The sequence below is a fragment of the Pristiophorus japonicus genome, chromosome 15 (assembly GCF_044704955.1).
Source record: "Pristiophorus japonicus isolate sPriJap1 chromosome 15, sPriJap1.hap1, whole genome shotgun sequence".
Classification (NCBI taxonomy): domain Eukaryota; kingdom Metazoa; phylum Chordata; class Chondrichthyes; family Pristiophoridae; genus Pristiophorus; species Pristiophorus japonicus.
The window spans coordinates 125,236,657-125,260,836 of NC_091991.1; the positions used below are offsets into that span (position 1 = coordinate 125,236,657).

Sequence of the window (24,180 nt, forward strand, 5' to 3'; positions counted from 1 at the left end):
GAGCAAACTGCTGCCAACATTCTGACCATGTCCTGCTCTTCAATTTTCTTGGATAGAAGCCCTAAAGACCATAATCCATCTCACTTCCTCAGCCAGATGACATGTGCTCAACTGTGGTTCTCCCCAATCCCGACGATCCACAGATGGATGAAACAACTGCAAAGCATCTGCCAGCCGGAGGCAGATGTTGCTTTTGGAGCTGGAAAGTTGCGCGCGTGTCCTTCCTATGTCCTCAATTCAGCTAATTCTCATCAACCAATCCTTCCATCACCCCATTTCATGCGGAAGAATAGGACATTGCCATAAGTTTTCTTCTTGCTCTAAACTTTCTGCAACATTTTTAACATGGTGTGCAAACAGCACCACTTTTAAAATAATATCCGTTGATTTGTGGCATTGCTCATAAGTGACTGGAAGTCTGTAACGTAGCTGTAACGTTAACTGCTAGCCTGGCCTTTCTGTTTTGTCCGTTACTCATGGACTCAATGGGAGACAAGTGGTCTAAAGCAGAGGTTCCCAAACTGGGGCCCTCCCTCTCGGGAATTGCAATGATATTATCGGGGGGGGGGGGGGGGTGGGTGAGGAAGATGGGCTGGGATCACAGGGCTGGTTGCCTTTATCTATGAAACTGCATTTACCACAGAGCCTGCCTGAAGGATTGACCAAGTGTGATGTGAGGTTGAAAAACCATTTGAACAGTGAACCAAAGTGGGAGGATCACCAGTTTAACATGCAAATCTCTCCATTCTGATGCTTGCAGATCTAGGAGCAGGTTCAGGCGCCTAGGCAAGATCTTAACGTAGAAACATAGAAATCCACAGTGCAGAAGGAGGCCATTTCAGCCCATCGTGTCTGCGCCAGCCGACAAAGAGCTACACGGTCCTCGGTCAGCGGCCCTGAAAGTTACATATAAACCTATGAACAATGAAGGAAAGGTAAAGAGCACCCAGCCCAACCAGTCTGCCCCACACAACTGCGACACTCCGTACACTGAAACAATCCACACTCCACCCCAACCGGAGCCATGTGATCTCCTGGGAGTAAGGCATTAGATCCGTGCGGAAAGCCAACAAGTCTCAATATATATTTAGTGCAGCAATTCCAATCTATAATCTACAGTTGCATTATTTATTTTCTCCATATTGTACAAGTCAGGAAAAGCAATGCTCATAAAGTTTATATGCGTTTTTCCCAGTTTCAAGGAACGTCATTAAAATATACAACATAAAATCTCCTCACACTCAATTTGTCTTTGAAAAGTTTTATTATTGGACACAGTAATCACTGATAATCTGGCTTTAATTATATGGAACAAGGTACTGCACATCTATGGAAAGGGACAGCAGTCTTAAATAATTTTTGAATGTGTTCTTTACAAAAAACAGTTCAAAGCTGCAATCTATCAAATTACAACGTAGACAATGGTTTGCATATCATATTCCCATCTGCAGTTCAGAGATGAAAGTTGGATCTCAAACCAGTGTCCTAAGCTTAAATAAAAGGAGACTACAAAGCTATGAAGGCAGAGTTGGCCAAAGTGGACTGGGAAAATAGATTATAAAGTATGGGACGGCTGATGAGCTGTGGCAGACATTTAAGGAGATATTTCATAACTCCCAAACAAAAATATATTCCAATGAGAAGGAAAGACTAAGAGAAGGGATAACTATCCGTGGCTGACTAAGGAAATAAGGGGTGGTATCAAATTGAAAACAAGGGCATACAATGTGGCCAAGACTAGTGGGAGGCCAGAGGATTGGGAAACTTTTAAAAGCCAGCAAAGAATGATTAAAAAATGATAAAGAGAGGGAAGATAGATTATGAAAGTAAACTAGTACGAAAAATAAAAACAGATAGTAAGAGTTTCTATAGGTATATAAAAAGGAAAAGAGTGGCTAAAGTAAATGTTGGTCCCCTGGAGGATGAGACTAAGGAATGAATAATGGAGAACAGGGAAATGGCAGAGACTTTGAACAAATATTTTGTATCGGTCTTCACAGTAGAAGACACTAAAAGCATCCCAATAGCGGAAAATCATGGGACCATAGGGAGGGAGGAACTTAAACAATCACTAAAGAAGTAGTACTCGGTAAATTAATGGAACTAAAGGCGGACAAGTCCCCTGGACCCGACGGCTTACATCCACGGGCCTTGAGAAATACCCTGAATTGTAGTGGATTGAAAAACCGCAAATGTAATGGCCCTATTTAAAAAAAGGAGGCAGACAAAAACAGGAAACCAAAGAGCAGTTAGCCTAACATCAGTCGTTGGGAAAATGCTGGAGTCCATTATTAAGGAAGCAGTAGCAGGCATTTGGAAAAGCATAGTTCAATTAAGCAGAGTCAGCGTGAGTTTATGAAAGGGAAATCATGTTTGACAAATTTGCTGGAGTTCTTTGAAGATGTAACAAGCAGGGTGGATAAAGGGGAACCAGTGGATGTCGTGTATTTAGATTTCCAGAAGGCATTCGATAAGATGCCACATAAAAGATAAAAGTTCACGGGGTTGGGGGTAATATTAGCATGGATAGAGGATTGGCTAACTAACAGAAAACAAAGAGTCGGGATAAATGGGTCATTTTCCAGTTGGCACACAGCAACGATTTACAATCTATATTGATGACTTGGATGAAGGGACCGAGTGTAATGTAGACAAGTTTGCTGATTATACAAAGATGGGTGGGAAAGCAAATTCTGAGGACGACACAAAAAATCCGCACAGGGATATCGACAAGTTAAGTGAATCTGCAAAAATCTGGCAGATAGAGTATAATATGGGAAAATGTGAGGTTATCCACTTTAGCAGAAATAATAGAAAAGCAAATTATAATTTAAATGGAGAAAAATTGCCAAATGCTGCAGTACAGAGGGACCTGGATATCCTTGTGCATGAAACACAAAAAGTTAGTATGCAGGTACAGCAAGTAATTAGGAAGGCAAATGGAATGTTGGCCTTTATTGCAAGGGGGATAGAGTATAAAAGCAGAGAAATCCTGCTACAACTGTACAGGGTATTAGTGAGGCCACACCTAGAGTACTGTCTATAGTTTTTGTCTCCGTATTTAAGGAAAGATATATTTGCACTGGAGGCTGGTCAGAGAAGGTTCACTAGGTTGATTTCAGAGATGAGGGGGTTGACTTATGAAGATAGGTTGAGTAGGTTAGGCCTATACATAGAGTTCAGAAGAATGAGGGGTGATCTTATCGAAATATATAAGATAATGAGGGGATGCAGAGAGGATATTTCCACTCATAGAGGAAACTAAAACTAGGGGACAGTCTCATAATAAGGGGCCGCCCATTTAAAACTGAGATGAGGAAGAATTTCTTCCCTGAGGGTTGTAAATCTATGGAATTCTCTGCCCCAGAGAGCTGGGTCACTGAATATATTTAAGACGGAGATAGGCAGATTTTTGAGCGATAAGGGAGTAAGAGGTTATGGGGAGCAGGCAGGGAAGTGGAGCTGAGTCCATGATCAGATCAGCCACAATCTTATTGAATGGTGGAGCAGGCTCGAGGGGCCAGATGGCCTACTCCCGTTCCTATTTCTTATGCTATTATGTTCATCCTAATGTGCACTCTTCACTGAGTCGTCCAGACAGCCTGAAATTATTCTATAGAACGTGTGTTTAATTTGGGTTTGGTTTAGGCTGTGATTAGCTCACATGTTGTCAGCTGGTGCAGCAGAGATCACGTTACACTGCAAGGCAAACATTTCTTTTATTCTTCGATGTTTGAACGCTAGTCACAACTATGTTGACTAAATATGGAGCTCTAAACTGCAAAAGACATTTGTAACTTTTAACCAATTGTGATTTTTATTTTTTATTTAAAGAAATCACTTTTTTTTAAATTGAGACTGCTTACCTTTTTCTGTCTCGTACCTTAATGGTAATCTCTGTACCAACTGTGCACTGAAAGAACGACGCAGTTTTATAAATTTAGGAAACTTGTATTTATGGCTGTCTTACACTGTCAAGCCACTTCCTTTCAAGGTGACCCCATCCTGTCCACAAGGTGCATTTTCATTGATCTGTTCTGAAAGTAATTAACAACTCCTTCAGCTATATATGCGCAATTCGGTAAAAGATGTTTCTATTATTTAGCTTACTACATTTATGATCTTTAAAGTCGTGATGTCTTTCCATTTTATTGATTTTGAAACAAACTTTATCTTCAAAAGAAATTGTTAAACCTAAACAAAAATAAAACCTGGTGGAGTTTGCATGTTGAAGTGGACATAGTAGCAAGATGAGTTTTGTGTGGGAGTTTAATTTGGAATTTGAATCCTTATACTTGCCTATATTATTGCTTGGCAGGTCCTGGTATTAAACACCAACAAGCAACCTTCAGTAGTGTTGTGGTGGCACTATTCTATTGATGTTTTTTGTCTTAAGCAAAATGTTGGGCTCAATTTTCCCGTGATTTGCGCCGTTTTTTTGGAGCAGGCTGTTCTTTTTGGCCCAAGTTGAAAAACCAGAGTTTCCCAATCAATTTGCACCAGCGTAACTCAGTTACGATTTTTTTAGGTCAGTTTTTTTTTTAGCCAACCAGCCACCCGCGCCAATTCTGGTCATTTATGGAAGTTTTGGCCAGCTGAGAGTTACTCCAGTTCTGCTTAGGCCAGTGTATGTGGCCTCTGCAGAAAAACCTTCCGGAGAGTTAAAGAATAAGTGCAGCAGATGCCCAGACAGCAACAGCAAGAAAGGTAGAAGAGAGGGGGAAGAGAGAGGTGGGGGGAGAAGTCTTTCAGGTGTAGTTAGGTGCTGGGATCGGGAGGGAGGGGACCATTCAGCCTGGGATAGGGCAGGGGTAGCGGAGCAGGAGAGCGCACAAGAGAGCGAGAGAGGGAGCGCGCGCGCGAGAGCGAGATGGAGCGCGCGAGAGAGAGCGCGAGAGCGAGCGAGCGAGAGCACGAGAGCGCGCGAGCGAGAGAGTGCGCGAGAGCGAGAGAGAGCGCGCGAAAGCAAGAGAGCGAGAGCGTGAGAGCGCGAGAGAGAGAGAGAGAGAGAGAGAGAGAGCGCGTGAGAGCGAGCGCGAGAGCGAGATCGAGATCGAGATCGAGATCGGAGAATCGAACCGGTGGGGACCAAGAATGGGACCTGACCGGCAAGCCCTTCAGGCGGGGTTGGAGGTAAGTTGCTTTTGCGTTTTTCAATTCTTTTAATGTGTTGGGAGCTGGCTGTATGCTTCACTTTGCAGCCTCAGCTCGCATTGTGTCCCTGGTTACCATGGCAGCATGATCTTTTTGGCACAGATCAAGGCTCCACCCCCAAAACTAAAGGTCGGGTTACGCCACGATAAATGAAGAAATCCAACGGGAAAACTTAGAATTTTTTTTTTTAACGTACTTGGGCCCCAAAAATTCAGGCGTAACTCTTCAAGTACTCCAAAAAAAATGCTTTGGGGAAAATTGAGCCAGTTATGTTAGCCGAGAAAATAAAATCGTCTTGTCCTATGCAAAAATACCGTTTCTTTGAAAGAGAGGGCATACATTGGACATAAATCTCCAAAGTGGGGCTCAGCAAAGAAAGTTTGCGAACCTCTGATTGAAGTCGGTCTTGGGGTCAATTTGAGGCTAATCATTTGGCAGCTGTTTGGTCTTTGGGTTTACTCAATAATCTCTCCAGTTATCTCTGGGTCAGAAACAAATGGGATTCTCTCTCTGTGTACTTTCAATGATTACTCGGTTGTGATTTGTTGGCTTATACAAAGCATGACATCCAAATGGGAGATGGAAACTTTTATATAAATGCATAGATTCAGGGAAAGATATAAAACCACTTGCCTAAAATGATCCAGCACAAAGATTATTTTCAAAAAAAAAATGGCTTTCTTTATGACTCAGCAGTTAACTTCATTGCGTGGTGGGTCTGCGTCTGTTAAGCTGCACAGATCAGCAAGACCCCAAGTGTGCAAATTCAGTGGTGGTAGGTCTGCTATAATTGGCTTCCATTAGTGAGCTTGAAGTGGAGAGGAAGGGGAAAGCGAAAATAAATGTCAACCAGACTCCCACTCTCCATCTGGTGACTCATGGAAAGTGATTGTCAGACATGATTGGTGTCAGCTACAATAGACATGAGTAATTGCCACAGAAAGCTGACTGTGTCCATGAAACTGAGATCCAACATGGGTCACCATCTTCATAAGGGGAGAATAAAGGAGTTTCTTTTTAATCCAGAAGCTATACACCCATTAACAGAAATAAAATCTCACCAGTTACAGCATGTTCCATGCACTTTTCCACAATGTGGAAGATTACAGCTCGTTGAAAACACCGCCATTGGTGATGCAATCTCAAAAAGAGGAGGGCTAAATTCACTGTTAAACCTCTCTAGATTTTCATACTGTTCTTACATTACTCCAGTACTGTTCAGCACCCAAACACCAAATATATTAAATGCTATTTAATGGGAGTCTTTGGTATTGGTTGTTAATATATATTCTTCCACACAGATTTAAAAGTAGGACACCCATGAAGGTGGAACCATACAATCAGCAGAGATTATGTACAGTCCATAACTCAGGCGGGTACCACACAGAAATATCACTGGATCAATTTACATCATACAAACTCACTTCAAAACATTCTTCTCGAAGCACAGAACTAACTTCACAGAAGTTTGAACTTTGTTACCCAGACTTAATCATTCACTTCGGAAATGTCAAGGAAAAATGCACTCAAAGCTCTAAAAATAGATCAGTCAGTGCTCAAACAATTCAGAAATCAGTTATTTCCTTGGATTGTTTTCTTTTTAAGTTCAGTTTTGTTTTGACCTAAATAATTTGGTATTCTGCAGCACAGTGATGATGGTATGAACAGTGATCTGAATACAGTGAGCTCAACACTGTGGCTTCATTAAACATATTTGAAGATCAAGGAAAATACAAAAGAATTCTTTGCAGACAGCACTAACCAGTAATGGCAAGCTCTTCACTAACTAGGTTACATCAATAATTTATAATTTGGTCTTTAATATCTGATGACAGCATGCTGATAAAAAAGGTATCGATTTGATTTACACACTGTTTAATGGTCTGCGCAGCCCGTTGAAATTTCCGCGCACGCATGATTTTTCCATTTTAAAAAGTGGGTGCACCAGCTGCACGGGACCTCCAGACCGCTGTGCGGCCACGCAGCTTAAAGGGAACATTGGTGAGTACTATTCATCAAGCATTTACATTATTTCTGCAACAACCAATCTATTGATATTCCTTGACAGACACTCAGTTGTATCAAACCGCTAGAAAAAAAGGATAAGAATAAAACTCGATGGACCACTCAACTTCGGTTCGGACACAATGAAAGCAAAACCGGCTCAGTCAATCCTGCAAAGTCGTCCAAACAAACATACGGAGACAGGTGCCAAAGTTGGGGGAGTTATCCCAGAGACAAGTAAAGCAACAGCCCAACAAGTCAGCTGATGAATCAGTACTTCTCCTTCTTGAACACCACTTGGATGAAGCACTGAGCGCAGCACAGGATGTACACTTGGTGGGAGACTTCAAGAGTAGCTCGGTACTACCGCTACTGACTGAGCTGGCCGCGTCCTGAAGGATATAGCTGCCAAAGTGTTCTTGAGACAGGTGGTGAGAGAACCAACACGAAGGAATAACCTACTGGACCTTGTCCTCACCAATCTATCCGTCGCAGATGTATCTGCTCATGGCAGTATTAGTAGGAGTGACAACTGCACAGTCCTTGTGGAGACCAAGTCCCGTCTACACACTGAGGACAGCCTCCATTGTGTTGTGTGGCACTAATACTCTGCTAAATGGAATAGATTAACAGATCTAGCAACTGAAATTTGGGCATCCATGAGATGCTGTGGACCATCAGCAGCAGCAGCAATGTATTCCACCACAACCTGTAAACTTATGGTCCAGTTTATCACTCACTCTATCATTACCATCAAGCCAGGTGACCAACCCTGGTGCAACGAGAAGTGCAGAAGAGCATGCCAAGAGCTGCACCAGGTGTACCTGAAAATGAGGTGTCAACCTGGTGAAGCTGGCAACATAGGACTAAATGAATGCTAAACAGCATGCTATAGACAGAGCTAAGCGATCCCACAATCAATGGATCAGATCAAAGCTCTGCAGCCCTGCCACATCCAGCCCAAATGGACAATTAAGCAACTAACAGGAGGAGGCTCCATGAACATCCCCATCCTCAGTGATGGTGGAGCCCAAGACACGACTGCAAAAGTGAAGGCTGAAACATTTGCAACAAACTTCAGCCAGAAGTGCGAAGTGGATGATCCTTCTCGGCTTCCTGCTGAGGTTCCCACCATCACAGTTGCCAGTCTTCAGCCAATGTCATTCCACGCGATATCAAGAAACGGCTGAGTGCACTGGACACAGCATATGCAATGGGTTCTGACAACATCCTGGCTGATGTGCTGAAGACCTATGCTCCAGAATTAGCTGCACCTCAAGCCAAGCTGTGTCACTGGCATCTATCCGACAATTTAGAAAATTGCCCAGGTATCCTGTCCACAAAAAGCAGGAGAAATCCAATCTGCCCAATTACCATCCCATCAGCCTTTTCTCCATCATCATCGTCAAATAGCTCTCAAGTGGCACTTACTCACCAATACTCTGCTTACTGATGCTCAGTTTGGGTTCCGTCAGGACTACTTAGCTCCAGACCTCATTACAGCCTTGGTCCAAACGTGGACAAAAGAGCTGAATACCAAAGATGAGGTGAGAGTGACTGCCCTCGACATCAAGGCAGCATTCGACCAGTGTAGTATCAAGAAGCTGTAGTTAAACTGAAGTCAATGGTAATCGGGGTTGGGGAGATGCTGAAAAGCTCTCCAGTGGTTGAGTTACACATAAGGAAAGATGGCTGCGGCTATTGGAGGCCAATCATCTCAGCACCAGAACATCACTGCAGGCGCTCCTCAGGGCAGTGTCCTAACTCAACCATCTTCAGCTGGTTCATCAATGACCTTCCCACCATCATACCGTCAGAAGTGGGGATGTTCACTAATAATTGCAGTGTTCAGTACCATTCACAGTTCCTCAGATAATGAAGCAGTCCATGCCCACATACACCAAAACTGGACAGCATCCAGGCTTGGGCTGAAAAGTAACATTCACGCCACACAAGTACCACATACCTCCCATAACATTCAATGGCATTAGCGCCAGGTATCCCACACACCCCTCGCCCCATTAAAATCTTGGGATTCACCATTGACCAGAAGCTTAACAGGACCAACCACATAAATGGCTACTAGAGGAGTCAGAGGCTGGGTATTCTGTGGCGAGTGACTCACATCCTGACTCCCAAAGCCTTTCCACCATCTACAAGGCACAAGTCAGGAGTTCGATGGAATAATTTCCCCTCGTCTTGATGGGTGCAGCAGCAACAACACTCAAAAAGCCCAACACCATCCGGGATAAACTTGATCAGCAACCCATCATCACCTTAAACATTCACTCCCTCCACCACCGGCGCACTGTGGATGCAGTGTGTATTAACTACAGGATGCCCTGCAGCAACTCGCCAAGGCTTCTTCGACAGCACCTCCCCATACCCCGACCTCTATCACCTAGAAGGACATGGGCAGCAGGTGCATGGGAACACCATCACCTCCAAGTCACACACCATCCTGACTTGGAAATATATCGCCGTTCCTTCATCATCGCTGGGTCAAAATTCTGGAACTCCCTCCCTTACAGCACTGTGAGTGTACCTTCACCACACGGACTGCAGCGGTTCAAGAAGGCTCCTCACCACCACCTTCTCAAGGGCATTTAGCGATGAGCAATAAATGCTGGCCTTGCCAAGAATGAACAAAAATAAAGTATCAATTCAATGAAAAAGTAAAATGGAATCCTCCACTCTTTGTATTGAAAGAAATGGTGCAGTCAGAGTTATTATTTTTTACTCTCTAACAGTACTTTTCAACATTTTATATGTTGCAACTGGATAATGCTTTGTTGACATGGCTTTCAAGGAGCATCAGTGATTGGCTGTTTATTCTGAGAATACCACATGTTAAAGATTCCACATTTCTTAGATGATTTTTCCTCTAATGGTTTAGTGGTTTTTCCTCTAATCTCCTGGGTCACAAAGCAGTAGAATTCAGTTGTATATGCAAGATTCCCCACAATCACAACTGTGTCATTCCAGGAAGGGCTACTGAATGAGGCCGTGTGGTTTCCTACACAGAGGGGACAAGGCAGGGAAAGCAATCAGCAGACAACTTAACTTTCAGTCACTCTGGTGCATCTTGCACTAACTGGGGATAATGTCGACTTTAGGTGACATTGTAAGTTGGGCAATAGCGATTCAGTCGCCCGTTATACACTGTTCCTCTTTTTAATTTCCATTGACTTCAATGAAAATGAAAAATCAGGAGCTGAATCAGTATTGGCTGTTTTACACCGTCACTGAAAGTCAAAATTATTCCCATTGTACCAAAGGCAAAATTGGCAGAGGGCTCACAATAGTTCACCTTCCAAATGTCATAGAAAGGAGAGAATGGGCTGTACTTGCAAAGAGAATCAAGAACAAGACAATATAACTTTAAAATATGAACAAAAAGTTGAAATAATGTTTCACGAGTGTAAATGTAATAAAAATATTTTAAAATTATGAAATGCAATTTATTTTATTTTCACCCTTCTAAACTCAACACTATTTTTCCACTTTGCCTCCTTTCAGAAAGAGAGATCCTCCTCAGTCTAGGATGCCGATATCAAAGGCTCTACAGAAAAGCCAAGCAGCCTTCACAGCAAGGAAGTGACATGCTTCTTCTGCCCCCTCATTTTTTAGGCCGGACTGGCAAAATGTTGGACTCCTCGAAACCCTGCCTCTTCTACCCAGCGTACAGTCAGCAGTAATTACGCTCGGGCTCCAAGTGGGGCCCCACAATGAGTGTATCGCAGCAGCAATCGATGAGAGAGAGAAGAGCGGGGCGGTGCAACTCTGAAATCCTTCTGGGGCTGTGATGCCCCAGTAGCGGCATGGGAGCCGACTCCAACTATTCAAAGACCCAGCCCTCGGGATATAGGACTAGGTCAGGGCAAAGCCCATCAAGCAGGCAGCAATCCCATCTCATCCTACTTCCAGGGACAGAGTGGATCTTCCAGAATTATTAGATCCAATTCTCTCCACACTTTCTATCGCCTGTCCCAGCCTTCTCTATCCTGGTTAATTCACACTAAGTTCCATTGCTAGTATTTCAGTATGATTTTTCTCCAGAATTGCTCAATGTTTTGTTAATTAACAATAACTCATTCCTTCAGATTTGTACCAATGGATGTTTATAGCCTAAAGCACAGAACTAGCATTTCTATTGGTTAGTTCAAAAATGCAAGAGTAATTCCAACACTTTGCTTGGCTCTGTTAGTTTATTTCACTTTTAGCATAACAGCTTGCATCTCAATTGCATCTTTAACATTGGCACAAAAATTGCGGCCTCTCTGGGTGTGTACAAGGTGCGCACTGACCCGGCGAGGCCTCGCAAAAGCCGGTTTTCGGGGCGCAATGCGCAGCGCCAAGAACCGGCTTTTCGGATCTGTTAAGATTTCTCTGTACAGATCCTACGCATTCCCAGAAGGACATCCGCGCGGGAGATTGGGCTATTTGCCCAACTCAAGCCCAGCAAATGTCCTTCAAATTTTTTACACCTGGTAAAAGCAGGCGTCAAGCCTACTTTTAGCAGCGTAACATTTTTAAAACATATAAAAATTAAATTTAATAACTCATTTTTATAGTAACACCTTTGTCCATTAAGGCAAGTTTATTTTAACCCTATTAAAACACATTTAAAAAAAATCCAAAAAATATTTTTTCTTCTAAAACATTGAATTACACTTATTTATTTATTATGCTGTGTTTCAGTGTTTCAGGGGGGTTTCTCATTGATAGTAACGGAAGTCTGTACAAACGGAGTTCCCATTTTTATCAATGAGAATACTGCATACTGATTGGTGGTCCAAGCCCACGTGACTCCAGCATGTATGTACGTAGTCTCCCCGTGCGCTGCGCAGTGAATCTCGGCCTCCGACCGGAATCACCAGGTACTTGCGTAGATTTTCTTCGGGTCAGAGGCGTTCCTACAAAGGGAGCCTTCGACCGCAATTTCTGGGTCATTAAGAAACACATCTCAAAGCACATTGCCGAAGCGTCATCAGACAAAAATGGATGTCAAGCCAAAGCAGGAGATATTAGGCTGGGTGACCAATAGGTGGATTTTAAAGACAGTCTTTAAAGAAGAAATGGAGGTGTAAGGCAGAGGAGCTTGGTGAGGAAGGGGCCTAGTTGGCTGGAGGCACAGCTACCAATGACGGGGCAAAGAAAGAAGGTGCAATGTAAAAATAGGTCAGAGTCAGAGGAAGAGAGCAGGGGTGTTATAGGGCTGGAGGCTGTTACAGAGATTACGAAGGATAAGGCCATTGAGATTTAAACAGGAGGATGAGAATTTTAAATTGGTGGTGTTACAGGAACCGGAGCCAATGCAGGTCAGTGAGGATGGTGTGCTGGATGAGCAGCTATTGGTGCAAGATAGAATATGAGCAGCAGACCATTGGACCAGCTGGAGACCGGCCAGGAGAGCAGTAAAGTAGTGGAGGTGACCATGGGCCCAAATTTGCCCAGGAGTTGTTCCGTTTGTTTTAGAGCAACTTGATTTTTTTGGAGTATCTTAAAAATCCCCATTCTGTACATTTAATTTGCGCCAGTGTAAGTAAGTTAGTTAGAATTTTTTTTAAGTTTAGTTTTTTTTTTCCAAAAGGGGGCATTTACCAGCCACCTACCGCCTGTTTGGACAGCTAATAGTTGCTCCAGACTAACTTAGGTCAGCGAAGGTGGTCACTTGTGGCCGCACAGAAAACCCTTGTGGAGAGTTAAAAAATCAGCGCAGGCAGCCAGAGATTGGGGGGGGGGGAGGGGGGGGGAAGGGAAGTGGAGAAGACCTTGCAAAGCACTAAACACCTTCACAACAACATTCAAGAACCATTAAAACAATCAATAATAAATAAAAAAATTAAAATTAAAAAATAAAACTGAAGCCCTACCTTCATAACTCGGCCAGGGAAGTCAGCGGGCCTGCCGGTGAGAGATAGGTGCAGGTGGGTGGGACACCCGGGCGGGAGAGAGAGAGCGCAGGGAACTGGCCACACACAACACAAAGCAGGCTGGGCTCGCAGAACACGGAGGCTGCAGGAGTCAACTCCGAGGGACTGATGGACTTTTCCTCCGAGGGACTGCTGACTCCGCCGCCCCCCCCCCCCCCCTGATCAAAACACTCCCTCCCTCCTCCCCGGGATCAAAATACTCTCTCTACCGCCCCCTCTTCCCCCCCCAAACATCAAAACACACTCTCCACCTCCCCAGATCAAAATACTCTCTTTTCCACCACCCCCCCACCCCTAGATCATAACAAACAACCCCCCACCCCCATCAAAACTATCCTCTCCTCCCACCCCCAAAAACTCTCCTAACAAAGCACAACCATCAATAAATAAAAAATAAAACTCAAGTCCTACCTTGGCCCGGAAGTCAGCGGGCCGGCCGGCCACTGCAGGAGACCACTCGGCCGGGGATAGGTGCAGGACTCTCTCTATAGAGAGCAGCAGCCGGGCATGAGTCGTGATGTCACTCGGCCTGGGATAGGGGACGGTACATCGGGTCCCATGCTGCAGAGAAGCTACTGCGCATGCGCAAAACCTCCAGTGCGCATGCGTTGAACTGCCGGCACTCTTGAGCACAGGGCCCTAGCTCCGCCCCCCAATGGATTTGCCACGTCACGCCAAGCACAAGGACAGTCGACAGAGCGGGGAGAACACAGGGATATCTTTTCGGCGCCATTTTAAGCGTAGGAAGTCAGCGTACCTCATGTGAGTGCGCCCAGAAACCGGAAGGACAAATTTGGGCCCCTAGACACAGATGATAGTTGCTGCAGCAAATGGGATGAGTTTGAGGTGGAGGGAGATGATGTTAGAGCTGGAAGTAGGTGGCCTTTGTGATGGAGAATATTTAGGGTCGGGAGTTCAGTTCACGATCGAATAGGATGCCAAAGGCTGTGAACAGTCTGGTTCAACCAGAGTCAGTGGCCAGGGAGGGGCACGGAATTTGTGATGGGAGCCGAAGACAATGGCTTCATTCTACCCAATGTTTAACTGGAGGAAATTGTAGCTCATCCAGGACTGAATGTCAGACAAGTGTTCTGACAGCACAGAGGCAGTGGAGGTTGGAGACAAGTGGTGGAGGTATAGCTGAATGTCATCAGCGTACATGTGGAAGCTGACCCAGTGTCAAGGGGCGGCATGTGGAGGGGAAAAGGGATCTATCTTTGGGGGACTCCAGAGACAATAGTCAGGGGTGGGAAAATAAACCATTTCAGGAGGTGCTCAGCCTATGATTGGATAGTTAAGAGGGATCCAAGCGAAGGAAGTCCCACTGAGCTGGAGGAGAGGCTTTGGAAGAAATTGGTATGGTCAACAGTGTCGAAGCCTGCAGAGAAATCAAGAAAGGTGGAAGCGGGATAACGCACCATGGTCTTAGAGGATGTCTTTTGTGGCTTTAATTAGGGTGGTTTCAGCACTGTGGCAGGAGTGGGAACCTAATCAGAGTTGCAGGGATTTGAGAGTTTGACAACGCGTTCAAGCACTTGGAGAAAAATGGCAGGTTTGAAGTGGGGCAGCAGTTTGCAAAGACAAGAGGTGTAATGACAGGTCATGGCCTATCCCCACTCCCCTCCCTTTCAAAACCACTGAGGAAAGGGAACCATGCACAACATCAGCTAGTACGGGGGCCAGCAAGGGAAATTTTGGGTGGTCAGCTGTTTAGTAAGAATGGGATCAAGAGAGCAAAGGACGAGATGAACAGAGGGCATGAGAAGATAAAGGAGAGAAACTGGAGAAAGACAGAATGCAGGCTGGGGCAAAGTGGAATCTGGGAGGCTTTGTGAGGACGGGGTTTGAAGCAACAGAGCAGCTGAATGGATAGTCTCAATCTTGGTGACAAAGAAGCATTTCTCAATTCCCTTAAAATGTTAAGACTTGTGTTTTAGAACAAATAAAAATACTCAAAAAAAGACAAATCATGAAGATTTATAGAAGCCACACAGTACAAGCAACAAATCTGCATGATCTTCAGATACCCTCGAGACCGGTTGTCCTTTTGGTATGAAAAACCTAGCCTTTCTTCACCAAATTTCTTTGTGAGCTCTATGTTATCAACGTAATTCCAGTAACACTTTGGCACAGCCTTTGTTAAAAGAAAGGGGCTTCGTTGAATTAAATCAGTCACCAAATACAATTTGTCTTTTATACTGAGAAATGCATGAATCATTTCCTTCTGCCAGTGTATTCGAAGACAACATTTCATATCAAGAGCGAGCCTTTGTACTAATTGTAAATTATTTTCAAGCCGTCTTTATGACACAATATGAATGCTGCCTCATTTGTCAAGTGTCCAGGTGTTATTTTATTTAGAGGTGTTTTAGTTGGAATGTTTTTTCCTCTACAAATTACATTTCCCAATCAAATTAAAAAATCAGTAGAAAAAGTTCAAGTCTGTGCACCTCAGCCAGTGGTTGGGCTGGGATGGTTGTTAAATGGTATCTCATTGCCCTGGGGGATAAAGGGTAAGAGAAGAAAACCAGCCAAGTGCCAAAATCGGACTCAGTTGTGATATTCTCTATGATTAAAAAGCCTGCTAACAATTACTATTGACATTCATTAGTCACGTAGAATAGTGGTCACTTGGGCAAGGTGTTGGATGGTTGCCAGTGTCTCAATATCTACAACCCAAGAGCTGGTGACTTCAAGAGTGACAAGATTATGGGTGGAACAAAAATGATAGTAAATTAATCTGATAATATGCTTAATGTTAATTTTAAAAGCACCAAGAGACACGTATCAGCCACACACACACAAGCAAAACCCTGATAATAGCACACCCAACAATAAGCACAGGCCTTGTATTTTATGTACAGCACTGGCATCTTGGTTTGCAAATAAAGGAATTTTTATTTTATAACAAAATTAGAAGATGGATTACTCTGAATTGGGCTTTATTGTTTTCTTCTAGAGTGAAAAATCATAGAGGAAATACAATTTTGCACTCGGACTTATGGGATTAAAGAAGCAGAAGACACAAAAATCAATCTAAAAGCCCAGATGTACAGGCAGGCATAATCACAAGATCAAAACAAGCTTGGAAGAAGACGACACTTCAGCCCATTTGATCTCATACTTTCAAAATACCAACACGACCAACACAAAATATCACTGTACATTGACAATGTACTACTCTTCTCTACACCAACCAACTCACCATCTCCCTCCCCTTGTGGCATTTACTCTCCCATCTTCCAGGGAAGATAATCCGGATATGTCTGCCCCCCTCCCATTTGGCAATAGTGAACTCGCTGGAGATCTAGCCTCAAGCAGTTTCAAGACTTTAGCCGGGGGGGTGGGGGGTGAAAATTCAACTTCACGGGGGCACTATACAGGCAGCAGCAGAACCCCCCCCCCCCCCTTCCACCCTCCCGTTTTATACCTCACCCAATGAATAGCACAATCAAGACAGGGTGTCTAACAGTCGGGCCGAATTGAGTTTCACCCCCTTGGTCTCAGAAAGACCACCTATGCTCTTTTCCAAGCTCACCAGCCAATGACAGCTTAGCCAACAGGATCTGTTCCACAGACTCCAATTCAACACCACCTTTAGAACACAGGTTTACTCCACAAACACGCCAAAGGAAACTCAAGCCCAAAAGATATATCGCTGCACTCTGAAAATCCTCTTCCACCCCTCTCCCCAGCAAAATGTTGTGCCTTTAGAAATTAAAATGAAAAACCTATGGGAGGCCTACAAATGAGATATCTGCCTTCGGGAAATTGGACAAATACTTGACACAAAGGAAGGTACAGGCTATGAGGAGAGAGCAGGGCAGTGTCATTAGTTTTAGAATGCTGTAGCAAAAGACCCAATGTGCTGAATGTCTTCCTTTTATACTGTAAATTCTATGGTCCTATGCCTCCGCTCATTTCACTGCTGCTGATTCTAGACAGTGAACTGACTGGCAGCTTATTCAATGCCATTCCAACTAACCTGTGCAGTGAGGACCCTAGCTGTCGCACATCGCTCCCCCACCCATTCGCCACAATACCGCAAGCCTCCAGGAAAATCCAGCGAATTATGGAAAACAAACATCTCCCCATCCACCAGGATGTTAACAATGTCCCTCACCTGCACTCGAAGTCTCACAAGCCCTTTGGGACCCACATGCTTAACCTTAGACAAAGCTCCTTCAACCCTGGTGATGCTTGGAAAGCCAAATGGAGTTGGACAAGAAGTCACAAACAAACACCTCATTCAAGACCCGACATGGAATAACCCTGGCTCCGAGCTTCCGCGAAGATTATGGGCAACCCTAAAACGCATCCGCACAAACCATGGCAGGTACGGATACTTGACGCACAAATGGTGAATTTAAAATTCTTCAGCGTGCAACTGTGGTCACCCAGAACAGACCATGGAACATAGAACGACTCAATGTCCGAGTCACAAGTACAAAGGAAGCATCACAGGTTACTGAACAAAATAAGAGTTCACGGGGTTGGGGGTAATATATTATCATGGATAGAGGATTGGCTAACTAACAGAAAACCGCGTCGGGATAAATGGTTCATTCTCTGGTTGGCAACCAGTAACTAGTGGGGTGCCGCAGGGATCAGTGCTGGGACCACAACTATTTATAATCTATATTAACGACTTGAAAGAAGGGACTGAGTGTAACGTGGCCAAATTTGCTGACGATACAAAGATGGGAGGAAAAGCAAGGTGTGAGGAGCATACAAAAAATCTGCAAAAGGACAGACAGGCTAAGTGAGTGGGCAAAAATTTGACAGATGGAGTGTAATGTTGGAAAGTGTGAGGTCATGCACTTTGGCAGAAAAAAATCAAAGAGCAAATTATTATTTAAATGGAGAAAGATTGCAAAGTGCTGCAGTACAGCGGGACCTGGGGGTACTTGTGCATGAAACACAAAAGGTTAGTATGCAGGTACAACAAGTGATCAGAAAGGCCAATGGAATCTTGGTCTTTATTGTAAAGGGGATGGAGTATAAAAGCAGAGAAGTCTTGCTACAGCTATACAGGGTATTGGTGGGGCCACACCTGGAATACTGTGTGCAATTTTGGTTTCCATATTTACGAAATATACTTGCTTTGGAGGCAGTTCAGAGAAGATTCACTAGGTTAATTCCGGAGATGTGGGGGTTGACTTATGAGGAAAGGTTGAGTAGATTGAGCCTCTACTCATTGGAATTCAGAAGAATGAGAGGTGATCTTATCGAAATGTATAAGATTATGAGGGGGCTTGACAAGGTCGATGCTTCCACTGGTGAGGGAGACTAGAACTAGAGGGCATGATCTTAGAATAAGGGGTCGCCCATTTAAAACTGAGCTGAGGAGAAATTTCTTCTCAGAGGATTGTAAATCTGTGGAATTCGCTGCCTCAAAGAGCTGTGGAAGCTGGGACATTGAATAAATTTGAGGTAGAAAGACAATTTCTTAAACGATAAAGGAATAAGGGATTATGGGGAGCAGGCGGGGAAGTGCAGCTGAGTCCATGATCAGATCAGCCATGATCTTATTGAATGGCGGAGCAGGCTCAAGGGGTTGTATGGCCTACTCCTGTTCCTATTATGTTCTCATCACAGCGATACACCCCACTACTTCTGACACTCACCACCTAAAGGTAAAATTATAGCTGTTGCTCAACATCTATATCAGTCATATGATGTACTATAGTTCTGACTTCAAAACAATGTGCATTTGCTATATTTCATGGTAAGACATTGCTCCGGTTATTATACATCAACGCCGCAGGAGATTCATTATCTATATATTGCATATGCCATGCTAACTTCCAATCACCGTTTCCCCTCACATCTTGTAGATAATACCCCTATTGTTATTTTCAAATCCCTCTATTACCTCATCCCTCCACAACTCTAATCTCCTCCAGCCCACAACCCCCCCCTCACCCCGCAGGATATCTGCACTCCTCTAATTCAGCCCTCCTGAGCATCCCGGATTGTAATCGCTCATCCATTGGTGGCCATGCCTTCTGTTGCCTATGCCCCACGCTCTGGAACTCACTGCCTAAACCTCTCCGCCTCTCTTTCCTCCTTCAAGACACTCCTTAAAACATATCTCTTTGACCAAGCTTTTGGTCACCTGCGCTAATTTCTACTTATGTGGCTCAGTGTCAAATTTTTATCACATAATACTCCTGTGAAGCGCCATGGGACATTTCACTATGAAAAAGGCGCTATATAAATACAAATTGTTATAAAACAGCGATTCCTCCAAATCACCAATAGCAACATCACAGAAGATAAGCTAGCAATAATAAAACATAGTGCATTACAATGGACAGGATCAATCAGCAATTCTGTATCCTCTGACTCAGTGAACATTGCCATGGGAGCTCTACTAGTAAAATAAGGGCTGAATTCACATATTATTTTGAAAATGAGATGCTGTATTATTTTACACCACCTAATTTTTCCACTGCAAAAAGTAAAACTGATGTCAGATCTTAAAAATAAAAACAAACAGGCCTCTGTGACAAACAATCTTTTCAGCACCCACACAGTTTGGCTGCAACCTATCAAGATGTAACTGCCTATACAGTAATTTTTTTTTAATTGAAATTCAGGGTTTTTATTAATTCCTTTTAAAAAGATTTAGCTGCAGTGCCATTATGCTGCTTTAGAAAAGATATCGTTTTGTCATATTTTCCCCCACTGTGACTCACTCCATACTTACGCAGACACAGTTCTGGTCCTCCTGGTTGGTAATGGGCTGGGAATGAGGAACCCCCTCATCGGTGAAGGAGAACGCGCCCTTTTCTGCATACTTTCAGGAATGCTAAGAGCTGCTGAAGTCGGTGATAGTGGGACAGACTGGGAAGATGTGGAATGAGAAGCCATTTCCAAAGAACCAGTAATAGTAGATCTCACTTACAAAGAGTTAAAATCTGTGAAAAATGAAAAAGAAAAGGAATAAAATTACTAGGCATACAGGATACATAACATGTCAGTAAAAAAAACAAGCCGTTTTCAAATCTGTGTTGGGGAACCTTGAAAATATTTCCTGGATAAGTGGGCACACACCCGCATGCCAAATCAACAAATACAGAATTAGACACAGTTACTGCGGCACACAGTATATGCCTGGCCCCAGCCAGAAGTTTACTGATCTGACATCGACTTCCTCCACCACTGGCGCACCGTGGCTGCAGAATATACTGCAGCAACTCACCAAGGCTTTTTTGACAGAACTTCTCAAATTCCTGACCGCCACGACCTAGAAGGACCAGGGCAGCAGGTACATGGCAACATCACCACTTCCAAGCCACACACTATCCAGATTTGAACGTATATTGCTGTTCCTTCATGGTCGCTGGATCAAAATCCTGGAACTCCTGACCTAACAGTATTGTGGGAGCACCTTCACCACATGGACTGCAGCGGTTCAAGAAGGTGGCTCACCATCACCTTGTCAAGAGCAGCTCGGGATGAGCTATAAATGTTGGACTTAACAGCGACACTCAAATCCCGAGAATTACATTTTTTTTTTAATTCCTTGAAGATATTTAAAGTTAATTTAGACTTCAGCAGTATTTAATACTTATTTAACTTGGTTTCATCAATTACAACAGCTTGCATTTAATCGTAAGGCACTTCAGAGGTGTAAGCAAACAAAGTGATGCCTAGACAAAGAAGGAGATATTAAGAGGGGTGACTAAAAGCTTGGTCAAAGAGGTGGGTTTAAAGTAGGAGAGAGGCAGTGAGGTTTAGGGAGGGTATACCAGAACTTAAAACATGGCTGAATGCATGGCCACAAATGGTGGGGCAAAGGGTTCTGATGAAAAGGTCATCAACCTGAGATGTTAACCCTGCCTTTCTCTCTCCACAGATGCTGCCTGGCCAGTGAATCAGGGAATAGACGATGCTCCACAAGTGGCGATGCGGGAGACACCCGAAGTGAGACCGTGGCCCCGAGTCCCAGACCATGGAACACGTCACATCCACCTGCCCACTGAGATCTGTTGTGGGAGGCACCTCATTTGGATGGATAGCCAAACTAGACATCCCAGTGTAAGCTTTTCCCATCGCACGAAACAACAACCACCTGAATGTTTCCAGCATTTCCTCAATATATTGCCCTAGTTTAGATGCAATTTAAAGCCACTTTCTGCACCAGAGATTATAAATGCCCTCCATTTTCCTCAGCTGAGGATTCCCCTCCACCCGTGGTAGACAGGGCCCTCGACGGAGCCCATCCATTTCCTGTATTTCTGCCCTCACCCCGTCTCACTTTCTCAGAACCACGATAGGGTGCCCTTTGTCCTTACCTCCCAACCTTTGAATTTGGCATTGTCTTCTGCCATTTCCACCATCTACAACGCAAGCCCATCATCAACACATCCCTTTTAGAATCAGAGACATTTACAGCACGGAAGGAGGCCATTTCAGCCCTTCATGTCTGTGCCATTTCTCAGCATTCAGAAAAGACCTTCCCTACACAACACCCTGCTTCACTCCTCCATCACCCATCCCCTGACTTCGCCGGGTACCTTCCTATGCAAGTGCAGGAGATCCACCACCGACCCATTCACTTCCTCCCACACAACTGTTCAGGGCTTCAAATACTCGCACCCGGTGAGACAGCAACTCACGTGTACTTCCTCCAACCCTTCCCCCTTTCTAAATACTGTAACATTTCTCAGTCCAAAGGAATGGTCCTCGGCCTGAAATATCAACTGACTTGAACTGTTGAGTATTTTCAGCATTTTCTATTTTTTTTTCCCCGAGAATTCCAGCATCTGCAGTATTTTGCTTTTTGTTTACATCCCCAATATGGCGTTGTGCTGACCAAAGGGGACAGCACAGACCAGACGCGGCCCTATCAAATAAAAGGGTAAAGTGAATGGCTCAGGCCTCTCCCCCACACCTCATACCTTTAGCAGCGGTTTCCGGGTCGGTCACCTGCTCACTCAAAGTGATACAAAAAAATCAGCAGTCATTTTGGGTTGAGGTTGTGATTATTTTCCACAAACTGATCAAACACGATTTATGTGGCTGTCTTTTTAATGCAAATAGTTTCTTTTCATTGTTTTTTCCGGAGCAGGTGTCACATACCCTTACAAAGGGAGTCGGAGACAGAGCTGGCCACAATCGGCAGTCAGACACTGCAGACCCCCCCCCTGTCAGACCCAGCCATGCTTTTCTTTGTGTCCTTCACACTCCCCGACTGGTGGTGGCAACAGGGCTGTTCCATTCGTGAAGTGGGACGGAGAAAAAGTGAAGGGGAAGAGAGAGGAGAGGGGGTGGGGGGTAGGTAGAGAGAGAGAGAAAGAGAGAGAGTGTGTGTGTGTGTGTGTGTGTGTGTGTGTGCGGGGGAGAGTGGGGGGAGGGGCAAGAAGAGATTTAGAGAGAGAGTGAGGGGGGGAAAAGAGTGTGGGGGGGGGAGAAGAGAGAGAATGGAGAGAGGGATGGAAGGGAGAGAGGGATGGAGGAGAGGGAGGTGTGAGAAAGAGAATGGAGGATTGCGGGAGAGGGGAGGGAGAGACGAGAGGGAGATGGAGGGAGCGAAAAGAATGAGTCTGGTGGTTTGGGAATCTCATTGGCAGTGGTCAATCGCCAAAACACTAATGTTTTTTCAATAACACGTTCTGTTCTACAAGTTGCAGGATACCACAGGCAACAAGAAATTGCTATTTTGTCTGCGGTTAACTTTTGATTGTTAACTGCACACATTTGTTACAATTAAAAGTATCAATATTGGTGTAACTTTGGATTCATAGTCAAGTACCAGAAGTTCCTGCTCCCTCTGGCCTGGAAACGTTTGGCTGACTGGCAGCTACATGTAATCAACTGAAGGATGGCTGATCAGTACACAATGGACAGTTGTTTCTATGAGGTTATACTCGTTATTTTTAAGCGCAACTCGCTCAAACCAGCACAAAAGAGCAAGTGATTTAAAGTGCAAATTGTGTGCAGCACAAAACAAGTTTCCATGATCTTTTGCACTAGTTTAAAAAACAGTGTGCTGGAAGCCGGCTCCGCCCGCCTATTTGCATGCCTTCGAGGAGGCTCCTAAAAATTAAGCCTATTATGTTTAGGTGCAAGGACACGGATAAGCTAACAATCTGACTACTGTACACCAACGAAGCCAGTAAATGGTTCTGCCGTTTTTAGTCATTTTCAGTTATTTAAAATCGGGTTACTCACAGGTGGCGGATTAGATACTGATTTTAAAAAAAGCTTTATTTTTTGTGATAAACTCATTTTCAGCTGTATTAATAAAAGTGCACCAAGTTACCACCCTTATATTGAGGAATATATTTTAATCCAAAAACGTTTAAAAATTACGTTCTAAAACGCTGCCTGATTGAGCTGGTTCATGCATGATTTTACGTTCGATAATATGTAAATGATTTGGAACGGAAACTTGAATAAAACCCCACTTAAAACTAGCGCAATTTGCGCCCAGATCGCCAATTTGCACCCAAAGTGGAAACTACAACTACTTCGGCTCCTAGAATGATACAGCACAGAAGGAAGCCATTCGGCCCATTGTTTCTGTGTGGCTCTGTGGTAGAGCAATCCAATTAATCCCACTACCCTGTTCTTTCCTCACAGCCCTGTAAATTATTTCCCTTCAAGTATTTATCCAAGTCTCTTTTGAATGTTACGATTGAATCTGCTTCCACCGCTCTTCCAGACACGACACTCCAGACCGTAACCACTCGCTGGGTAAAACAAAATGTCCTCATATCACCTCTGTTCTTTTACCAATTACCTTAAATCTGTGTCCTCTGGTTACCGATCCTTCTGCCACTGGAAACGGTTTCTCCTTATTTACTCTATACTTTACTATTCTATAAATGCTAATCTGCCATGCAAACCACCACCTTTGAACATGTTAAAGCAAGTTCTTTCTGGTGGCTGCAGGCACATGTAAATATCAGAAATTTTACACAGGTGGCAAAATGCACAATACCTGTTCAACCCAGGGAATCCTGGGCCATTAACCGAGCTGCAATTAGAAGGACCCAAAGATCTGCTTGGTAAGTAAATAAAGCTAAATTTCCATGCAGGTCCTCATGATTGCCTACCGTAACTTAGGCAGTAG

At 44.1% G+C, this 24,180-nt stretch overlaps 1 protein-coding gene across 5 annotated transcripts in view; it reads right to left on the minus strand.

The window, feature by feature from the left end:
- carhsp1 (calcium regulated heat stable protein 1) overlaps nucleotides 1–24,180 on the minus strand; it is a 127,842-nt gene that overhangs the window by 33,399 nt on the left and 70,263 nt on the right. For all 5 annotated transcript variants that reach the window (XM_070900894.1, XM_070900896.1, XM_070900897.1 and 2 more), the window contains exon 2: nucleotides 19,807–20,017. In XM_070900894.1, the coding sequence (XP_070756995.1) occupies nucleotides 19,807–19,970 (164 nt within the window). In that variant the 5' untranslated portion in view covers nucleotides 19,971–20,017. The remainder of the gene's footprint in view (nucleotides 1–19,806; nucleotides 20,018–24,180) is intronic.